At 42.2% G+C, this 23,215-nt stretch overlaps 2 protein-coding genes across 2 annotated transcripts; both read left to right on the forward strand.

Moving 5' to 3' along the window:
* The first annotated feature begins 4,651 nt into the window (after positions 1-4,651).
* Positions 4,652-11,739, forward strand: LOC139461971 (uncharacterized). Its single transcript, XM_071243462.1, has 6 exons — positions 4,652-4,700; positions 6,932-7,088; positions 9,323-9,453; positions 9,729-9,824; positions 10,915-11,073; positions 11,504-11,739. Exons 1-6 carry the CDS (start codon positions 4,652-4,654, stop codon positions 11,737-11,739), a joined length of 828 nt encoding a protein of 275 aa, XP_071099563.1.
* A 7,311-nt stretch (positions 11,740-19,050) lies between these two features.
* Positions 19,051-20,786, forward strand: LOC139462140 (heme-binding protein 2-like). Its single transcript, XM_071243644.1, has 4 exons — positions 19,051-19,170; positions 19,587-19,722; positions 20,170-20,350; positions 20,615-20,786. The coding sequence occupies exons 1-4, from the start codon at positions 19,051-19,053 to the stop codon at positions 20,784-20,786; spliced, it is 609 nt and encodes a 202-aa protein (XP_071099745.1).
* The last annotated feature ends 2,429 nt before the right edge of the window (positions 20,787-23,215 follow it).

A 23,215-nucleotide genomic window follows, 5' to 3' on the forward strand; every position in this document is an offset into this window, starting at 1 on the left:
AAAATCCCATTTCTAGACTTGAAAAAATAACTGTTGTAATAATTTGGATATACTGACTGATTAATCGAAAGTAGACATGTATGATAAAATGTTTTGAAATAATGCTTTTATTACATTAAGAACTAACAGGAGAAAAATAAGATATTTTTGTACAGTCCGCGTAAAATCTGCATGGCTATTTTAAAGGAAGTAAGTTAACGTCACTCGTCTTTCTTTATTCGTCATAGCACAATTGTATCCTCGCGACCGTGAGGTCCCTTTTCCTCTGTCGGGTCCCATATAATGTAATTTTAAATCAAAGTGAGTGAGTGAGTTGGATTTAACGCCGTCATTTTAACAGTATTCCAGTTATATCACAGCTTAATGTGAGAGGAAAGCCCGAAGTGATGCAGGTCTCTGACGTTTACCACTTAGGGTATGGTGCTGACAAACCTAGAAACATAATTGGGGCGAACCGGGATTCGAACCCACAATCATGTTTCTTGCTCACCACTCACACAATCGTCAAGGTATTGGAAATTGAACTGAATATTTTACTTCATAAAAGCTGGAGTTTCCAGGTATGTAAGAAGTAAAGCCACCGATCTCGTTAGCTGTCCTTCCAAATAATTTGGACCAATCGCAGAATGGTACATAAAGTACTTATAATTTAATAGAAGCTGTCTGCAACATTTATTCGAAAGTCTTCCCTGTAAGGACACTTTACATGTCGTGAAAGTTTGGTCCTACAGCGTTGTTGTGTTGTTCGTGTGTAGAACAAACAGGTGCATTGTCAGAAGGAAACGCACCTGGCCAAACACACTTTCCCCTCGCAATACATTGTTGGTTTGTGATACAAGGTTGCAACTGTAATCAGAATGAACACGATAGCTCTTGATAACCTGCTCTTTCTCGCGGGAAAACATATTTGACAAATACTGACTATAGTTTAGTAATGGCTCGACAAGGCGATGGTGGGTTTGGATGGTGATGATAGAGTAGGCGAAGGATGGTGATGGAGTGGAGGATGGATGGTGATGGTGATGGAACGGGCGTTGGATGGTGACGGCGATGAGTGGGCGATGGATGGTGATGGAGTGGGCGGTGAACGCTGAAGGTGATGGAGTGGACGATGGATGGTGATGAGAGGGCGATGGATGGTGATGGAGTGGGCGATGGATGTGATGGAGTGGGCGATGGATGGTGATGGAGTGGGCGATTGACAGTGACGAGTGGGCGATGGATGGTGATGGAGTGGGCGATGGACAGTGATGAGTGGGCGATGGATCTGATGGAGTGGGCGATGGATGTGATGGAGTGGACGATGGATGGTGATGAGTGGGCGATGGATGTGATGGAGTGGGCGATGGATGGTGATGGAGTGGACGATGGATGGTGATGAGAGGGCGATGGATGGTGATGGAGTGGGCGATGGATGTGATGGAGTGGGCGATGGATGTGATGGAGTGGGCGATTGACAGTGACGAGTGGGCGATGGATGGTGATGGAGTGGGCGATGGATGGTGATGAGTGGGCGATGGATGTGATGGAGTGGGTGGTGGATGGTGATGGAGTGGGTGGTTGATGGTGATGAGTGGGCGATGGATGTGATGCAGTGGGCGATGGATGTGATGGAGTGGGCGATGGATGGTGATGGAATGGGCGATGCATGGTGATGAGTGGGCGATGGATGGTGATGAAGTGGGCGATGGATGTGATGGAGTGGGCGATGGATGGTGATGAGTGGGCGATGGATGGTGATGAGTGGGCGATGGATGGTGATGGAGTGGGCGATGGATGTTGATGAGTGGGCGATGCATGGTGATGGAGTGGGCGATGGATGGTGATGAGTGGGCGATGGATGGTGATGCAGTGGGCGATGGATGAATGATGATGGAGTGGGCGATGGATGGTGACGGAGTGGGCGATGGATGGTGATGGAGTGGGCGATGGATGGTGATGCAGTGGGCGATGGATGGTGATGCAGGGGGGATGGATGGTGATGCAGTGGGCGATGGATGGTGATGCAGGGGGTGATGGATGGTGATGACTGGGCGATGGATGGTGATGGAGTGGACGATGAATGATGATGGAGTGGGCGATGGCTGGTAATGCTGTGGGTGATGGATGGTGATGGAGCGAGCGATGGATGTGATGCAGCTGGTGATGGAGTAGTGATGGATGGGCAATGGATGATGATGATGATGATGATGATAGTTATTCATATAATTTTCACGCCATTTTGCCTTTTGAGACCATGGAATCTGTTTTGGCCGATAAGTGAGACTGGTTATTTTGTTGCGTTAACGTCCTATATTTAACGGTCTATATTTTCATCACTACAAAACATTAAATGGTCCGTCCCTTAAACTGCAAGTTTAGGTGCCGAAGGTTAATCCAGTGACATGGGCGGTTGCTTCAGACTCAATTACACTTAAAACAGATTGGTATCTTAATAGATTGTTGAGCACACTGAGGCGTTGTGAGTCTCTGTGTAGAATAATGTCCTGTATTTATCCGTGGTTGTGGCCATAGGTTAGATCGTATGTTTGTTGTGTGTTTCTTTAGCGTTACAATGGTAGTAGTAGCGTGCGACTGTGCTTGCCCTAAGAGGCGACTAACGGGATCGGGTGGCCAGGCTCGCCTACTTGGTTGATGCATGTCATAGTATCCCAGTGGCGTGGATCGATGCTCACGATGTCAATCACTGGATTGTCTGTTCCAAAGTCGATTATTTACAAACCGCCGTCTTATAGGTGGAATATTGCTGAGTGCGGCGTCAAACAACAAATAAACAAACAAGTAGTGTGTGAGTTTGGTTTATCGACGCTTTGAACCGTTTCCCAGTTATATCACGGCGTGTCTGCTAGTAGTACTACTTCTAGTAGTAGTTGTAGTAGTGGTGATGGTAGTGGTGGTGGCAGTAGTAGTAGTGGTAGTTTCATCGTCACACTCAGCAATATTTCATCTACATGACGGAGGCTGTACATAATCGAGTCTGGACCAGACCATTCAGTGATTAATATCATAAGAACGCCCAACGCCGCCGGTACGATGACGTGCAATCAATGAAGTTACAAAGCCTGACCCCCTGGGGAAACTAGTCGCATCCTAAGACCAGCTCAGGCTGCTTGGGAAACATCTCTGAATTGTGTCCCTTTGTGTTTCTTCACACATTCAGAAAGCCTGTGGTATATGACTGACATGATGGAGTTGAATCTGACGTCAGTACGTCACTGACATATCAGTCGTCTCCGTGGTGTAGTAGATATTGCGCCTGACCGGAGAGCGGAAAATCGGGGGTTCGATCCCATGGCCTCCTCTTTTGTGTAGTGGATAGAGCGCCTGACCGGAGAGAGGAAAATCGGGTGTTCGATCCCATGGCCTCGTCCTTTGTTTAGTGGATAGAGCGCCTGACCGGAGAGAGGAAAGTCGGGGTTCGATCCCATGGCCTCCTCTTTTGTGTAGTGGATAGAGCGTCTGACCGGAGAGAGGAAAATCGGGGGTTCGATCCCATGGTCTCCTCCGTTGTGTAGTGGATAGAGCGTCTGACCGGAGAGCGGAAAGTCGGGGGTTCGATCCCATGGCCTCCTCCGTTGTGTAGTGGATAGAGCGTCTGACCGGAGAGCGGAAAATAGGGGGTTCGATCCCATGGTCTCCTCCGTTGTGTAGTGGATAGAGAGTCTGACCGGAGAGCGGAAAATCGGGGGTTCGATCCCATGGTCTCCTCCGTTGTTTAATGGATAGAGCGTCTGACCGGAGAGAGGAAAGTCGGGGGTTCGATCTGGTCTCATCATACCAAACGGCGTTAAAAGGCAGGACTGGCTGTAACCCTGCCTTGCGATCGGGGTGTGGGGTTAAAGGGATAAAACAAGTATCAGGCGAGTCAGTATACAGTGCCAGGGTGGGTACCCATGTCAGACTGCGGCATGGCATCTCAGTGCGCAAGCGTTATAAAACTAGTTCCGACTACTACAAGCAGCCACACATACGTGCATACACGTCGCTTTATAAGGAAAATAACTCTGAACGCCACGCGAAGGCCCATTTCACCTCACCACATCTCTGAAAGGGCTTTATGCTATTGGTGTGGTCAGCTCGATTCCTCCAACAAAGAGACCAGTATGTTTTTAATGTAACTTTTGCCCGATAACACACACACAGACACTGACGTCATACATAGGCTCCACGGTGTATTTCTACCATCCAAACAGATTCTAGGTGTGTTTAATCATTCCTCACCTAAAACGGGGGCATTACAAGATAATCATTTATTTGTATATCGATGCTGATCTATTAGTGTTTGACTGACGGTTGATCCGTTATAATAACAGTATCTGAACGTAAAATGTCCTTAGGGAACAAATCTGTCCTTTTCTAATTATCTGGTTATAATGGTGACACTGCGTTCATAGATTCTCCCGACTACTGGTAAGGTGGCTTTATCTGTAAAACCTTTGCTTTGAATAAGGTGCAATGTCCATATGATTATTTTCCTTTCAAATGCTATATGGAGTCACGACCCTGAGAGAACAGATTGCTCACCCCTAATGGCGCTAAGTGATGCTCTCTGGGATTCACCAATAATCATGAATTCATTAATGGTGGTGAAAGGGCGGTCATGTTCTATAACTTCAATCATGATTTCCACTTTCACTGAGGATACAGAGTTATGGCACTGTCCGGCATATGGCTGCTTCTTGCGATCTCGCCAATCTGGGGTAGGTATATAGAACAATATACTCAGCGGTTATCAGATGAAATAACATTACCTCTATGTGGACCTCGTTTAATGGTACAGTAAACTACGGTTATAACGAACACGCTTATAATGAACAGACGGATATAACGAATTTATTTTCTGGTCCAGGCCATTGCTGTATATATGCTTATAACGAACTACGGTTATAACGAACTAAAATTAGCAGTCCCTCTGAGTTCGTTTTAACCGTAGTTTACTGTATCTCGATTCCGAAACTACTTTCAGTCCCTTGAGAGACTTTAAGAGGTGATACACACGAGGAAGAGAATTTATGGAGGTCAACTTCTTTATTGTGATGAACACAACCTTTCGGAGTAGATACTTACTCCTTCATGCTTGAAGTAGAGAAGATATATAATGTACCAATAACAACAAAAATAATAAGATAACAAAGGTGGAAACTTAACAGGAACATTATTATATATTATATATATAGAAATATTATATACTCCGAAACGTTGTGGTCCTCATAATAAAAAAGTTGACATCCATAAATTCTCTTCCTTACTTTCAGTCCACCTTGGTCACATTGTTGTTGCAAGACCAGTACACACTGCATAACAAATAGAACATTGAACCTTTTCTTGTTAAATAACATGTTTTCTCGTCTCGCGATCTCCGCCTCTCGCTTAAATCTGAGCATTGTCAGGTCGTTCATTGAAACAAACATGTTCTTTGACCAGAAGAGTCCTGACTGATGCCGATTTATAGTGCTAGCTCACTGAGATACCATGCCGCAGTTTAACATGAATACCCCACTCAGACACAGTATACTGACTCCGAGCCGACCAGTCCTTGTTTTAGCCCTTTAATGCCGAGCGCCAGACAGGGTAACAACAAGTACCATCTTTTAACGTCTTTTGGTATGACGCGGCCGGAGATCGAACCCCGGACCTTCCGCTCTCCGGGCGGACGCTCTACCACTAGACCACGGAGGCGGTTTTGACCAGATGAGTCAAATATGCTCTGTGTATAGGTATTAAGTATTTTCCATGTCCATCTTGACTTTATCAACGAAATGGTGTCTTTGAGGGTGAATTGTGTACATTCCAAAGCTGAAAGTCAACTTAGATGCAGGAATTAGACGAACGTAGGCGTGTAGGATGCTACTCAGGTTCGCCCTCGCTTTCTCAGGACCCTACCTGTAACAGTGCTCGTGGGTTTAACCAAAGTCGTAAACGTAGAAAATATACCTCACTTCCGGTTTTCCTTCCGCAAAAACTTGACGAGCCTAGATAGAGCATGGGTAGGGTGACAAACCAAGAAACATAACCGGGATTCGAACCAACGATCATAGATGTTTGGCGTCCACATTGGTTCGTCCCCATTTTGTCAGCACCACAACCGTGCTCACTGGTGTCACCAAAGTGGTAAACGTCTGAGACCTACATCCCTTCGACAATTCCTCCCACATTAAGCTGACACGCCTTGATATAATTAAAACACTGTTCAAAGGGGCGTTAAACCAGACTCACACACTCACTCACTCACTCTTTTATACAGTATGTGGTTAAATACCGAGAGAAGGCATGCCGAGGGAAACAGTGTCGGTGGTGTAATGGCGACTGATGATATTAGCAGAACTCGTTTGAGGACCGCCTCCGTGGTCTAATGGTAGAGCGTCCGCCCGGAGAGCGGAAGGTCCGGGGTTCGATCCTCAGCCGCGTCATACCAAAACGTTAAAAGATGGTACTTGTTGTTACCCTGTCTGGCGTCTGGATAAAACAAGGACTGGTCGGCTCTGAGTCAGTATACTGTGACTGAGTGGGGTGTTCATGTTAAACTGCGGCATGGTAGCTCAGTGTGCTAGCACTATAAATCAACATCAGTCCGGACTAGTACAAGCAGCTACACACACACACACACATACACGTGCATGCAAGTCGCTATATAAGTGCATTAATCTTGGACGCGACGTTAAACCCCATTTCACCTCACCTCACCTCATAACTCGTTTGAATTCAAAGCCCATGATATGTTACAATGATAGAAGAGTTTGTTAAAGTGTGAGTAAGGTTGATGATATTACTTACAGATCATGCATAGGACACAAACCACTCAGTATTCGCTATGTGGAATGTATAAAGGGCAGTGCTAAACTGTGTTACAAATTTCAAGAGAGGGTAACTCAAGTTTTATCCCAAGCAAATGCTGAGTAGTACATTACGTTTCTTGATATTCACTACCCAGGCTGCCCGCCACCGTGGCATGCAGAGGGTCCCCACTGCTACATGTACATGACAAATCCCAGAGACTGGACCACCGCCGATGACAATTGCTTTGACGAAGGCGGACATCTTGTTTCTATTGACGACGACCAAGAGGAGAGCTACGTCACGTCATTTAGGTAACCTTTCTGTCAACAGGATAGTTCCGTGGTGGGGCTACGTTACGTCATTTAGGTAACCTTTCTGTCCACAAGATATTCCGCTGTAGGGCTACGTCACGTCATTTAGGTAACCTTTCTGTAAGCAGGATATTCCGTGGTGGGGCTACGTCACGTCATTTAGGTGACCTTTCTGTCAACAGGATAGTTCCGTGGTGGGGCTACGTCACGTAATTTAGGTGACCTTTCTGTCAACAGGATAGTTCCGTGGTGGGGCTACGTCACGTACTTTAGGTAACCTTTCTGTCAGCAGGATAGTTCCGTGGTGGGGCTACGTCACGTACTTTAGGTAACCTTTCTGTCAGCAGGATAGTTCCGTGGTGGGGCTACGTCACGTCATTTAGGTGACCTTTCTGTCAGCCGGATAGTTCCGTGGTGGGGCTACGTCACGTCATTTAGGTAACCTTTCTGTCAGCAGGATAGTTCGGTGGTGGGGCTACGTCACGTCATTTAGGTAACCTTTCTGTCAGCCGGATTGTTCCGTGGTGGGACTACGTCAAGTCATTTAGGTAACCTTTCTGTCTGCAGGATAGTTCCGTGGTGTGACTACGTCAAGTCATTTAGGTAACCTTTCTGTCTGCAGGATAGTTCCGTGGTGGGGCTACATCACGTCATTTAGGTAACCTTTCTGTCCGCCGGATATTCCGCGGTGGGGCTACGTCACGTCATTTAGGTAACCTTTCTGTCAGCAGGATATTCCGTGGTGGGGCTACGTCACGTCATTTAGGTGACCTTTCTGTCAGCCGGATTGTTCCGTGGTGGGACTACGTCAAGTCATTTAGGTAACCTTTCTGTCTGCAGGATAGTTCCGTGGTGGGACTACGTCAAGTCATTTAGGTAACCTTTCTGTCAGCAGGATAGTTCCGTGGTGGGACTACGTCAAGTCATTTAGGTAACCTTTCTGTCTGCAGGATAGTTCCGTGGTGGGACTACGTAACGTCATTTAGGTAACCTTTCTGTCTGCAGGATAGTTCCGTGGTGGGGCTACGTCACGTCATTTAGGTAACCTTTCTGTCCGCCGGATATTCCGTGGTGGGGCTACGTCACGTCATTTAGGTAACCTTTCTGTCTGCAGGATATTCCGTGGTGGGGCTACGTCACGTCATTTAGGTGACCTTTCTGTCAGCAGGATAGTTCCGTGGTGGGGCTACGCAACGTCATTTAGGTAACCTTTCTGTCAGCAGGATATTCCGTGGTGGGGCTACGTCACGTCATTTAGGTGACCTTTCTGTCAGCAGGATAGTTCGGTGGTGGGGCTACGTCACGTCATTTAGGTAACCTTTCTGTCAGCAGGATAGTTCCGTGGTGGGGCTACGTCACGTCATTTAGGTGACCTTTCTGTCAGCAGGATAGTTCGGTGGTGGGGCTACGTCACGTCATTTAGGTAACTTTTCTGTCTGCAGGATAGTTCCGTCGTGGGGCTACGTCACGTCATTTAGGTGACCTTTCTGTCAGCAGGATAGTTCGGTGGTGGGGCTACGTCACGTCATTTAGGTAACCTTTCTGTCAGCAGGATATTCCGTGGTGGGGCTACGTCACGTCATTTAGGTAACCTTTCTGTCAGCAGGATAGTTCCGTGGTGGGGCTACGTCACGTCATTTAGGTAACTTTTCTGTCAGCCGGATAGTTCCGTGTTGGGTCTACGTCACGTCATTTAGGTAACCTTTCTGTCAGCCGGATAGTTCCGTGTTTGGGCTACGTCACGTCATTTAGGTAACCTTTCTGTCAGCCGGATAGTTCCGTGGTGGGGCTACGTCTCGTCATTTAGGTAACCTTTCTGTCAGCAGGATAGTTCCGCTGTAGGGCTACGCCACGTCATTTAGGGATCGATTCCACACATGGGTACAATGTGTGAAGCCTATTTCTGGTGTCTCCCGCCGTGATATTGCTTGAATAGTGCTGAAAGCGGCCCAAAACCTCATTCACTCACTTTGTCTTCCGTAATTGGTACATTGAGTGAGGCGCATCCTTGGTGCCTCCATTCTTAAAATACCTGAAATGTTGCTTCAAGCTGCGTGAACCCAAAACGCGGACACTCACATAACTTCAACTGTGAGTTTCTTCAGTCATAGCTAGCATATTACACAAAGGCTATATAGACTCGTGCTACGTCGACAAAATGATGTTCTTGACATTAAACCAAATCCTTTAAAATCAGCTCGTGAATACGACCCAAAGTGTAATTCTGTACCCAGGGACGCTCAAGGCGTCGTGGGAAACCCCGTGTGGGTGGGGCTGAAGGCAACAGCTGATGGAACGTGGATGTGGGGTGACTACACACCTCTCCTCTGGTCACAGATAGGTCTTCTTCCCATACCTCCACTAGGTAAGTGTATTGTTGAACAAAGGTTGTGTTAAATTTAGGTCGAGTAAACTTCAGTAATTCAGTCTGAGGCTCCATTATTCCCCTGTACATGCAAGAGGGCTATTTTGAAAATATTGTTGACATAATCTAATATAATACTAATATATTAAGCAGTTTGTATGCTCGATGTATTAAACATTGAAATATGTGTTGACTTATCCAGATATACGATCGAATCTTGATATGGAACTATGCTTTACGTTGTCTGAGAAGAACATATTTTTATTTGTCCCAAGATCATTGCCTTACCCTCAGTGGACAGGCTGGGTTGCACTCCTGGGAGCCGGTTCCGTGCCTGATGCCCCTTGACTACCTATGCGAAGTAGATATAGGTGAGATTTACCGAACACCTTCATCTGATGCAGATTGCGCACTTTGCGATTTCGCATAGATGAGATGGACACGCGTACGGATATAAGGGTCAACTCCTCAACTTGGATGAGTGTCCACTGAAATTGACCGCTACCAACTGGCAGAACGGCGGAGTTGTGTTATCGTTGGTGGAATATAAACCCGTGTTACCCACAATAATCTGTAATAGATAGTAATAGTAATAGAATCTGAAATCTGTCTTCTGTTAAGTCAATTTTATGTTACAGTCTGGTGGTTTTACTTCCTTGAGCACGTGCACGATCTGTCTTTTGATATAAAAAAACATTACTTATTTATGGCTTAAAAGGTCTAGAGCATGAGTGTTCCTTTTAAGTACTGCAATGCGGTGTCATGCAAAAAACACATACTTTCCTTACATTGTGTGAGTGAGGGTGCTACCGGTAGGATAGGACATGCTTACCAATTTCGCGAACACCTGGTGTCATCATTGATTATCTGTGATCCATTTGTATAACTTTCACGCAATATTTCCCTTTTACGCACGATGGAATCTGTTTCGTGGGATAGTCGAGACTGGTTATTCTATGGCGTTGACGTTTTATTTCTGTAGATATTGCTATATAATATCAGAATTTCTTTTTCACGCCGCACTCAGCAATATTCCATACATGACGGGGATTTTAAACAGTCGAGTCTGGACCAGACAAGCCAGTGATTGACATCATGAGCATCGATCTACGCAATTAGAATACGTTGACATGCATGAACCAAGCCTGATCACCGGATCCTTTTAGTCGCCTCTTACGACAGGCATGATCGCCTCTTATGGCAAGCATGGGTTGCTGAAGACCTATTCTAACCCGGATCTTCACGAGCCTGACAATAGTGTAACTGTATGTACAGTTAGCAAATATGCAAATGTATGACATTATATCTGTGTTCGTTTAAATTTGGTTGCAAACCTTACCTTGGGTGGGTATGGGGTGGATGGGCAGGGTCTGTTTGCATGTAGTCGTACATCTTACAGTAATAATGGTTTTCATAATGATGTTCATCACTTTTCCCATTGTCTTCATCTGTCCTTCACAGAGGTTCATAGCGGGTGGGGCGAATGGGGTGAATGGTCGCCATGTGGCTGCCAAACACCGAGGTCTCGTGTGAGATCATGTGACAACCCCGCCCCACAGGGAAATGAAGATTACTGTTTGGGCCATGGTGAAGAGACCCAGAGCTGTAACACGCTACAGTGTAAGCTAAATGAAGAAATGTCATGCACCATATACAGATCGCACTTTGCACTACGCCATATAGATTGAAATTTTCGAAATGAGGTTTTTGCAGCCAACATGCAAATTGGCAACTATCGTTATATGTGACAGAGTAATCGGTAAAGGTACTTCCTGTCAATGCAGTCTCACATCAGGGTATTTGCTTTTCATGGGATGGATGGATGGATGGATGGATGGATGGATGCTGCCATTATGATACAATTATTATTAAGAAAAAAGTGCGATTCGTTATCGATCGTTGTTCAAGCGTAGCAATATGATTGAATTGATATTAATTGTTATGAGCTGCACATGGCCTTTGATAGCAAATGAACCTTGAAAATCAACTCCAATATTGCTTTAGGTCATATAAGCATAATGATGCATTGCATGTAGTGGTTGTTTTGCAGGTTTCGTAACACGCCACTGGCATAGGATGGGGAAGGACCAGAAAAACAGACTGGGACCTGTCTTAGAGGAAGTGACCTCGCCCTCCCGGATACAATGCGCTTCATCATGCGCAGTAGTGGCTACCTGTCAGAGCTTTAGTTTTGAACAGTCCAGCCGCTCATGTGTACTGTTGAGTACTTCACTGACGCCCTCTGACCTTGAAGATGACCTTGGTTGGGAGACATGGACTAAATAGACCGCATGGGAAGTCATAAAGAACGTCGTACCAGTATGGACGTCTCTTGAGATAACTGCAGTTACTTATGTTGACCTTCATATAGAAATGGGCGAAGGCCTAGAAGTTCGAGACAACCAAAACCGACGATTTGCGGAAACTATTTATAAATTCCCACGACTGTAAACGTTACTGTTTTGTAAGATTTAAGAATGATTTAAATAGTTCGTTGTAGTATGTTATAGCTAAAATAAAAGTATATGACTTCGGATGTTGTCTTTGGAGCCCAAACAAATTATATTTTAGTCAAACATTACAAACATCACACTCAGTAATGCATACAAACATATACGTGCTTAGTGGTGTACTTTAATTCCTTATATCCTGACTAATTACACTGTGAGTGAGTGAGTACGGTTTTACGCCGCTTTTAGCAATATTCCAGCAATATCACGGCGGGGGACACCAGAAATGGGCTTCACACATTGTACCCATGTCGGGAATCGAACCCGGGTCTTCGGCGTGACGAGCGAACGCTTTAACCATTAGGCTACCCGACCGCCCAAGTACACTGTGAACTATGATAGGCACTGCTGCACACTATATCAGGCAGGATGACACGCAATCAGTCAAGTATACATACATACATACATACATACATCAGGGAATATGTATATAATACCTGAAAAAAATTAGGGATTATGTATATTCCCTGAGTGAATCAGCCATTCACTATATTCCCTGTAACATATACACTGGAGTATACAGAACAGAACGGGGCGACACTATGTATGGGGTATATACACTGAAGTATAAAGCACACAGTGTGACAGTTTATACGGAGTATATACACTGGAGTATGCACCCAGGTAGCATGCCATCATCGGCCCTGCAGCGGCCCACAGTCGGCAAACTGAATCGGGCCGATGAAGTTTTGCTCATCGGATCGACATCGGCCCAACGTCGACAATAATTATCGGCGCAGCATTGGGTTGACATTGGCCTGACAGTAATTACAGATTTAGAATCAGCCTTGTCCAACCTCTCAAGTCCTATCACTATCCAAGCATTAGTCATTCAGACTTCATCACCCTTTCTCCTCTTTGCTCATTTACACTGGCAGTTGGGATGTTCAGTATTTTTACCTTTAATTTTCTTCACAATAAATGCTTGAAAAATGAAACAAATGGCTAACAATTTGCAATAATCATTTAGAATTATCGACATCTTCAAAAATAGTCAATACAAACTTAACTTTTTAACGCTTCGTTAGTTTTTTTCATCTGCCATTGTCTTAAATAGGCTGATGTCATCTAAAGTAGTTGCCTGCAGAAGTCATTACTGACAACATCTCATCTTAATATGTCATGTAAATGATGCCACAATAGAACTTTTCCAAGTGTAGTGTTAGGGTACAAAAGCTGCAGCTAGCTCTAATGTTAAAGTTCCAAAGATAAAAGGTAAAACTAAAAAATACTGAATTTTTAAAAATAAAATATATTTTTATCATAGTTAATACTTTGAAAAACCAACTGTAAGTAATATGAATACTTCTAGCTGTACAAAACAATCGAAATGCTTACACTAGTTACAGTACTGTTTTTTATGTACCCTAATACATGTGTACTTAATACTTATAATTAAACACAAAGAGCAAAATAGAATAATAAACTTTATTATTAATTTATTATTATTTACAAGAAAACAGTGTTACTACCTGCTACAAGGCGGAAGTGAAACATACATTCTCACCAGTTTTAAACTCAGTCTAAACATATGCCCCTCATATTGGCCTGCAAAATTTCATTTATGGGGCTTCAAATTCGTTTGCGAGATAGACCTCATTCTCTCAAGTTAAAAAAGCATGAAGCAAAGGCTATAACTCCATACAAAATAAGTTCTTAAATCCATCTTTTGGAGTTTGTACCTTAGATAAGCACAGAAAGTTTCATTTATTAACTTCAGTAGTGTCCAAGAGAACCTGGCAGTATATGTACCAAGTTCAAAAACAAGGGACATAACCCTGTAAAGAATAAGTTGTCAACACCATTTTTTTGGATTTCTTTGTTCTGTTGCAATTCAACACTTTTGTTTGCAGATTCCCTATCTGCACCTCTGTTTTTCAGTACGCGTTTTCCTTATGCCATTTCTAAGCCTTGCTCCTGGAACTCGAAGCCATTCTTTTACACAGGTCACCATGTGGCTTGACATGTCAGTGGCTTGTAAGAGCCCTACTGCAGGCTTCCTCCTCAGCTTCTGTTTACAAGTCATTGCATGCACTCTCACAATTACAAGTAATGGACTTCACAAGTGTGTCAAAACAAGTTATTGGTAACATAATGGAATAATAGAATAAGTAATACCCTGTTCACATGCACCACCTTACATATGTGTGTATATATTATTTCAAGTCTTGACACCTGTTAATAAATACAGGGTTCACTCACTCATGGGCCCTTTATGTGACAATTTCATATATTCCCTAGGTACACCAACACTTGCCCATACAGCAGAATGTTAAAATATCCCATTGTATTTGAAAATGTTGTCCTTTTTCCAAATTTAGGGGCTAAAAGCAGAAGGCCCCAACATAGAATTATCGGAATCCCAGTAAGTAAATTGATGAGTTTATAATATGTGTAAATAAGTAAATTGAATTATGTGTAATTATATATGCAAATAACATAACCCCTCCCAATATTGCATGGTAGGTCCCTAATCGGTTTCTTATGTCAATTAAAAAAGATTTTATAACTGACATACCATTCTATATATTTAGCCCAATAAACATCCCCAATAACCACATGATTACCCCCCTCCACCAACCTTGCTGGAGAACAGTTTTAGGTGTGCAATCAACCTTGTATGTCCATCAAAAATAAGTTAGCATAAAATTTCATTTGAAAGATTACCATAGTAAGTGTCAGGGGCCCTTAATATGGCAAACGTGATATTAAATACATGCTTATAAATATTTCAATCAGAAACATGTATCAGACTTTGAGTAAATTTCCCATCCTTAATACATCTAAAGAATTTTAATCCACTCACCAGTGCTCTCTCAGTTGATCGATATTGGAAAAGCTGCTAAGAGTTCATTCAGCTCATCCATGTTTGCCAACAGGCAATGGCTGAATGTCTTGTTTTCTTAAATAGAAATATAAGAATATTATGTATTAAGTTTGTGTAGCAGAGTGAGCACTTAGCTATGATGATGATGATGTCAGGAGGTTGAGGGGAATATTGCTCAAAACATAAAAGTAAAGCTTTGGCCATACACAGTTATCAGGTCCTTTCCTTAATTCATACATCTTATTTCGTATATTTGCATTTGTACATACAGTCCTTATCTGGAGCCATACGACAAAACAGATTTCATATATTATATGATACCATATATATGTAGATTATATCATGGTAAACCAAAAGTGCAAATATACAGTTATCATTAAAAGATCAGACACAAAGGTATGTACATATGACAAACACTTGTATGCAAAAAATAGCAGGAACGTATTGGGGACAAGTAATTCTATGCATAATTACATTACTTGTAAACATAGGAAAAGGTACAATGATAAACTGAAATAATATATCTTTAGTTAGAATAAATCAAATTTGAAACAAGGCTCTGGATGTTTTTCTACAATGGATAATGTCCTGAAACATCTGTACTGCAGTATCTATTTTTCCTCATCAAAGTTTTACCATTAATTTGAATTTTGATTAAATAAATGGCATGTTAAATTGTCTTGTAATATATATTTAGCATCAATTACCTTTGAAATAGTACTTTTTAAAAATATTTTATTCAGTATTTCATCATAAATGTACATACATTTCTTAACCTGATAAGACTACCGTACTTCTTCGACCCCCAACCCCCCCTCCATCCTCCCCCCCCCCCCCCCCCCCCACCCACCCACCCCCGTCCAAGTCGGAGAAAAAACTGTACGGTTGAAGCCTTTCCCGTGTAAACCTTAAAATTAAGAATATTAATTACTAAGTTTTACCTTTAATCCCTTGTACTTAATATCTGCTAAATATAAACTAGTAATCGATTCTGAAATAGCCATATCTCCAAATGAAACTGCGTGAAAACACCTTAATCGATCGATACAGATACCATACATCGGTATAAGTTTTCTGATCGATATATAGGCCTCGATCAATGTAAGGTATCCAGGTAGATCAAGATAGAATTGCCCACACCCATAATACATAGTGATCGTTTACAAAAAGAGCTGTCCTTTCAGTTCGCCCTTTATCCAGAAAATGTTCAAAATTCGCATGTAAACTATGACATTAAAAAAACATCAATTGTAAAGCAATTTTTCATTTCAACTGTTTTCATCGATCAGTAAGAATATTAGCTAGACCGCATGACATGCACACGCAATCCTGAAAGATTTCGAAAGCCACGTTAGGAATTTCATGTTCACTGTTTTTTGTGCTGACAGCAATCACAAAATTGACGTGTAGATTCGAGTTTGTAATTAATTTCCTAACCTAATCCATCCCCAGGGAACGATTACAGTCAAACAGTTTACTGTCAGTGGTGTTGTGTACTGACCAGTGGAGATGCTTGACTTTTGTAGTAATCGCCTCGTATATTTTGACTTTGATTCCTAATCAGTGAATTGTGCATTGTCTTCATCTAAATCTTGACCGACGATACGTCACGAGGTAATGATGCTGTATTATTACATAATAATAGCTTCTACGCCGATGCGACTGCGGCCTCTGGACAATAGAATTCACTTAGCGCGATGGGTTTGATGGATACGTCCATCTTTCATCACTGTAGTCTGCTATGTAGCTGTCAGCGTTCAGTGTGACACTTGAACGTCTACAAGAAGTGCTTTTTCATACTGATATACTATAATGAATATTTTAATTCCATTTATATTTAGTTAATGATTATATCACAAAACGCATATATTTACAAAACATATTGGAACAATATTGAATGTATTTTACACTGATATAATAGTGTAAGTGCCAATTACCAGCATTGGCCCGACAGCGGACCGCTGCAGTTTGCCGTTGCCGATATTGCCGGCGGTTGCCGATGCAAAGCCAACGTCGGCCCGATGTAGGTGTGGTAGCTGGGGAGAACCCAATGTGATAGTAAAAAGAACACAATGTGACAGTATATTCGGGGTATACACATTGAAGTGTAAGAACAATATGGCAGTTTATATAACACAATGGGACAGAATATAACATTATTTGTTTGTTAACCTTTTACGCCGAACTGAATCCGTTTCGGTGGATAATAGAGACTGGTTATTCTCAGGTGTTGACGTTTCAAATTTGAAAACTCATAAGGTGAGTAAGCATTGGTTTACGGAATCGCCAAAGCGAATAGTTAGAAAGTTGACAAATACTCGTACCAGCAAATATTTCGCTGATTTTTTTCTTCCAAAATGATCTTTTAAACTAAGATAAGTACAAAATATTTACATTACTGAACCATAAAGTTTACATAAATCAATAATGTTCCCGCTTTTTAGATAGGAATGTACAGTGCATGTATGTTTTAACTTCTTTGATAGGCATTTAGAAGTTGGAGTACTAAGTAAGGATAAGAATTTATGGATGAACAACTTCTTTATTACAATTAAGAGCGACGTTTCGGTGTAGGTTCACTTGCTTGATAACGGTGTTAGAACCTACACCGAAACGTCGCTCTTAATTGTAATAAAGAAGTTGTTCATCCATAAATTCTTATCCTTACCATGTATGTTTTGGTTTGGAGTTAAGTTGCAATAACATATGTCGTTGTATAACTTAGATACACATTCATTTCCTCCAGGAAGCATCCAACACGAAATATCTTATCAGCACGAGATAACTTCCTGGGTACAAAGTATACAAAGTAAATGCTTCTAAGTACGGTAATACTGATGCACAGATATCTCGCGTGAGTTGATGCGTTTGGTCAGAGTATTACGCATTGCTGCGTAACATAATGCAAGGTTGCCCTGCTTTGTGACCAGATATCAACGTGGCCAGCAAGATGGCCATGTTCGAGCTACAGATAAAGCTTGTATAAGAACCATCCACGTGACACTGTCCAATCTTAAGACTTGAGATAACTGTCATAGAACAGTGATAAATTGAGGGACTTGTATTGGCGGATAAGATATCAGCTCAAAGAACATCGTCCAATCAGGGACGTCGTGATGTCAACATGACTCCCTTAAAATGGTGACACCTGTGGTTTGTGGCATCTGAAGGGCATCTAGAACAGTAAGTACATTAAATTTAGGCCTCTGTTGTATCACTAATTTCGTGAAATGTCTACATTTTTAAGTTGATGAACCTGTAACTGTATTGATACAATGAAACGTCTTTAATCAGGACGATACCGTCTGAAATTACATTTTTTATACCACGAGCAATGCAATTTGAAACTTGGTAGACATTTCTAACAGTCAAAGAGCAGTCGTCTGAAGAGCCGCGATTCGCTTAGCAGAGTCGTTTCCCTTAGAAGTGCAAGAATCCTATCCGTCCTCATTGGATTAACTAAAGGGGTAAATGTCTATGACCTACATTACAACGTATTTTCCCCAATGTCAAGCTGACAGGTAGTGATGTGACTGAAACCAAACCCGCTCGCTCCTGGCAGGAAGCGTACGGAATGTGGTGTTCCCGGGTCTCATGGAGTTTCCTATGTTGTCTTAAACTTTGGACTTTTATGTTCCCAATGAATATTGCATATGATTAGGATTCTTAAGAAAGAAAGTCCTTTCAATTATGTAAAACAAAAACAAAAACCGTTTCATGTGTAATTATGACCCCAGCATGATGTCATTGGTTGGTTGGTTGGTTGGTTTGTTGTTTAACGCCGCACTCAGCACTATTCCAGCTATATGACGCCGGTCTGTAAATAATCGAGTCTGGTCCAGACAATCCAGTGATTAATATCATGAGCATTGATCCACGCAATTGGAATCGATGACATGCTCCAACCAAGTCAGCGGGCCTGACCACCCGATCCCGTTAGTCGCCTTTTACGACAAGCATGGTCACCTTTTACGGCAAGCATGGGTTGCTGGAGGCCTTTTCTACCCCGGAATCTTCACGGGTCCATGATGTCATTGAACTCCGAAAGGACGAAAAGGCTAAATCAGAACCAGGTCAAAGAAAACCCTTTCAAAAATGAAAAAGAAACCAAACACGTTTGTTGTGTTATTATAGCTAAAAAACTATATCATTGAAGACCCAGGTCATATATGTTTTTCTTCCTCTCTACATGTGACATGTGAGTGTATTTTGTGTGTATTATTATTATTATCATCATTATTTGTACCAGGTCATAAAACCATGATGAAGGCCGGAATAGTTATTGTTGTTATGGCAACCTGTGCGTGTGCCTTGGCACAAACCCCTCTCTCGTGTGGTGGAAGTGACTGCGCAGCCTTCGAAGTTCTACAGCGGGCAGAGGTAAGATGCGTCTGTAACATTTTAACCACGAATTGGTGTTGTGTTATTCCTAAAACATGACTTCCTATTTCCGTATTATGACATTTTGTATTTAGAGGCACCTAATGCGCTGAGGGTTATTTTCCATCGAAAATAAGAACACGGGCCGTAAAAATCAAGTGTAAACATTTCTGTGGGAGCTAAAACAAGGACTGGTAGGCTCGGAGTCAGTATACTGTGTCTGAGTGGGGTATTCATGTTAAACTGCGGCATTGTATCTCAGTGAGCTGGCACTATAAATCGGCATCAGTCCGGACTAGTACAAGCAGCCACATACACACATATACACGTGCATGCACGTCTCTATTTAAGTGCCATTATCTTGGACGCGACGTTAAACCCTATTTCACCTCACCTCATAATCCTGTGTGTTTAAGGGCTACCAGCTGCGGCGGTACGGACCATCCAAGTGGGTGAGTGCACGAGGAGTGGTCAGCAGAGGCAACTGGATGGCGGTCAAGAGGTCGCTGTTTCTTAAGCTCTATGACTACATCAAAGGAGCAAATAACCAAAGTAGGTGGTTAACTGATATAATATACCACTACCACTACCACTACCACTACCACTACATGTGGTATTCCTCCCGTGAAGATCCTGGTTAGAATAGGTCTTCAGCAACCCATCATTTCCATAAGAGGCGACCATGCATGTCGTAACAGGCGACTAACGGGATCGGGTGATCAGGCTCGGTGTCATCGTTGATGCATGTCATCGTATCCCAATTACGTAGATCGATGCTCATGATGTCAGTCACTGGATAGCCTGGTCCAGAACCGAGTATTTACAGACCGCCGTCATATAGCTGGAATATTGCTGAGTGCGGCGTTAAACAAAAAATGACCAAAACAAATAAAAAAAACATAACTTAATATTAAATGACTCTCCGAGAATGTCTTCTTTCGGACGATCACATTATGCATGTCTAATGTCTAATGTCTCTATTTTCTAATTTTCTTCAAGATATCGAAATCCCCATGACTGCACCAGTCTTGACCAAGTTGGAACCAGAAACTCCTATGTCTCCACACGGGGCTCTGACTATGTTCTTCATGGTGCCATTCGCCCTGCAGGAGGATACGCCCACACCTTTCGGCCTTGACCTCACCATCGTTAACTGGCCTGCAAAAGAGGCGTACGTCAGGTGAGAGAGTATTCTACATATGTCCAATCATTTGTGAGCTAGCGAGGTGGGGTTACGGCCTCTTAGAACCGTAGATCAGTTATATCACAGCTGTGGGTGGAAAAGTTCCAGACAGGACTGGATACCTAGATTCCTATAGATTCAATCATATTCAATAACTATTCGGTGCTTACAATAAGATGTTACTTAAAATACTCATTAAGTATAAGAATGCTGCCATTGAGATCTGTTTCCTATATGTGATGTATACATTCTTTGCTTCAGCTATTTCCCCGGCTTCGCTCGCAGGGAACAAGCTTTGAATCACCTGTCCCAGTTGAAACGTGCCATCGGCAACGCCACCCTCTACGACAACAGCTACTTCCTAAAGGCCGAGTTTGACCCACCCAGCAGAAGGACTGGCAGACATAATGAGGTGTGGCTGATGAAGAACTAGGCCACCCCAGCAGGCACAGCGAAGCCCAGTGAGCGACTGGTAGAGAGTACTGAAAACCAGTGATCCATGTGTCGCTGGTCCAATTCATTTTTCATCTGATCAAAGAAATCTGTAATACAAGTTGAGGCGATACGATATTTTAAAAATGCTCTGTTTCCCATTGTGATTTTGTTTTATATATATGATGAAGTTTTCAAAGAGGAACATTTATCTTTCAACGTCATTGAATAGAATTGTCTTGGTAAACTAGGTGTTCATGCTTAGCATTTTGACATCTTTCCAAACTAATCATGCAATATGTATACAGTTAGACGTATAAAGGGTGTGATCTTACCTCCCACTGGAACAATAAGGAATACGTTTTGTATATGTCGTAACTGGCAGATATTTATGTGTCATATTTGTAGGAAATGTTCATGAATAAAGATTATTCCAATGTGTTTCTCTAGTAATGTCGTTGTTACACCAGGATAGCATTCATAACTTTAGCATACTGTTTTGGTTTGACTTTGGTGCGTCAGCAACATCGAGTGTTCACTTGCCCATCATTTGATAAATGACCGCATCACCGTGAAAGAAAATATAAAAACTTACGTGATTTCAATTTAGATTTCAATTTCAATTTTACCACACAGCAGTTTAAACTTGGTTATAAGTGAGCCTAAAGCCCTGTACACGGAGCTGGTTACTGCTTTCGTCATACGTTTATAGTTTAGTGTGGTAGTTCTTACCACACAGCAGTTTAAACTTGGTTATAAGTAAGCCTAAAGCCCTGTACACGGAGCTGGCTACTGCTTTCGCCATACGTTTATTATCTAAATATCCAGTTAACAAAACAAACCAAAGATAGTTATAACCATCAACAATTTCTAACACTTCATTGCCACATACAAATTTCCACACTGTTCTACTTACAGGTGGTGTTCTAAAATGTACAACTTCAGAAAACCATCATCACCCTCAACACCATCAACATCATCAACACCTTCAACATCATCAACACCTATTGTCATTTTGTTTTATACACACCATGAATGAAGACAGCCTAACATTTAAATCATTTTTGTTTTCTGATACAGCATCATTGGCAATTGCTATATTAAAAGGGGCATTCACACGGTACAACTAGTTGTATACAATTTGTTGAATGCATCACGTTCTATCGTGTGAACGGGCAAGTCCATCCAACTTTTGACGTATGCAACGTGTTGGACGTGAGTTGTACGAAATAGGACAATCGCCATGCTCTATTTTTATGCGACAAGTGGTATGAACGCAGCCAATCAAAACGCGTATGAAAATCACGTGATCTTTACACGTCAATTTGTAAACAAAGATGGCGACTCCGATTCACGTCGGTAACTTCTGCTTTTCGGTATCCTAAGTGCCACCACTCAATAAAGGACCTATGAAATGTAGGTACGTAGAATAACACTGTAACAAATTATATATATTTACATTTGCAATGGTCTGATTCTCGAGGTTAAACTGTTCAGTGTTACTTGAAACGACAGGCTATGTGACTGTACACTGTAGTGTAGACCAAGATGACATTAGGTCCATTACGTTTCTAAAAATGAAAATACAATATACACACAAATACACGTCGCAGTGTTAGATTCTGTGGAAAAGTATATATCATGTAATGCCACTAACAACTATTTTAGGCCAAGCATATGTACAACAAACGACATCTGAAAATAGTCCACAACGAAAATATTGCCACTTTCGCATTTTACCAATTCCCCGTTCGAAATGTGATTATTTGCTCAAATAACGTATAGCTACATGAGAAGTTCAATTATAAAACCATTGAGCGTCTGCTCTTTGTCCAAACACCAATCTTCATTCCGAACAGACTCAAATAACCCTATAGATCTATTCGTTTTCGAAACATAAAAACTCTGGACCGAACCTCCATATTGGAAAGTGTTGTAAAATCACGGCTCTTTTCGCGTCAGGCGAGATGCCTATCACATCACATGTATTTCACACTCAGCTTCGATACATAGATCCCTGAATTCATCATACCATTAACAATCAACTGACACACTGTCTAAGTCACTAATACAAACGGTCCAAATGAAATCAACCGAAATATTCAAGTGTGAAACCAAACCCTGTGCTCTGAAATCTACCAGTGAGCCTTCTCATGTGAAAATGTAAACATAGCAAACTTCTAGTTTTACTTAACATCTTCTACTATTCCGAGAGATTCAGTTGTCAATGTGTTGCATACGTTAGCTCAGATTATTACGAATATGCATTGGTCGATTATCGTTGCAAAAATTGGGGAAATAATAACTAGAGTCTAGATATATATTTGGAAAAGTCAACAGAAATCGTTCCACGTGGCGCCATGATCGACGCCAAAATCACATTGACGACGGTATTGGTCTTCCTTTCCACGTAGTATCAAGGCGAGAATG

The sequence above is a fragment of the Haliotis cracherodii genome, unplaced genomic scaffold, assembly GCF_022045235.1.
Source record: "Haliotis cracherodii isolate W230 unplaced genomic scaffold, xgHalCrac1.p SCAF_15, whole genome shotgun sequence".
Lineage (NCBI taxonomy): Eukaryota > Metazoa > Mollusca > Gastropoda > Lepetellida > Haliotidae > Haliotis > Haliotis cracherodii.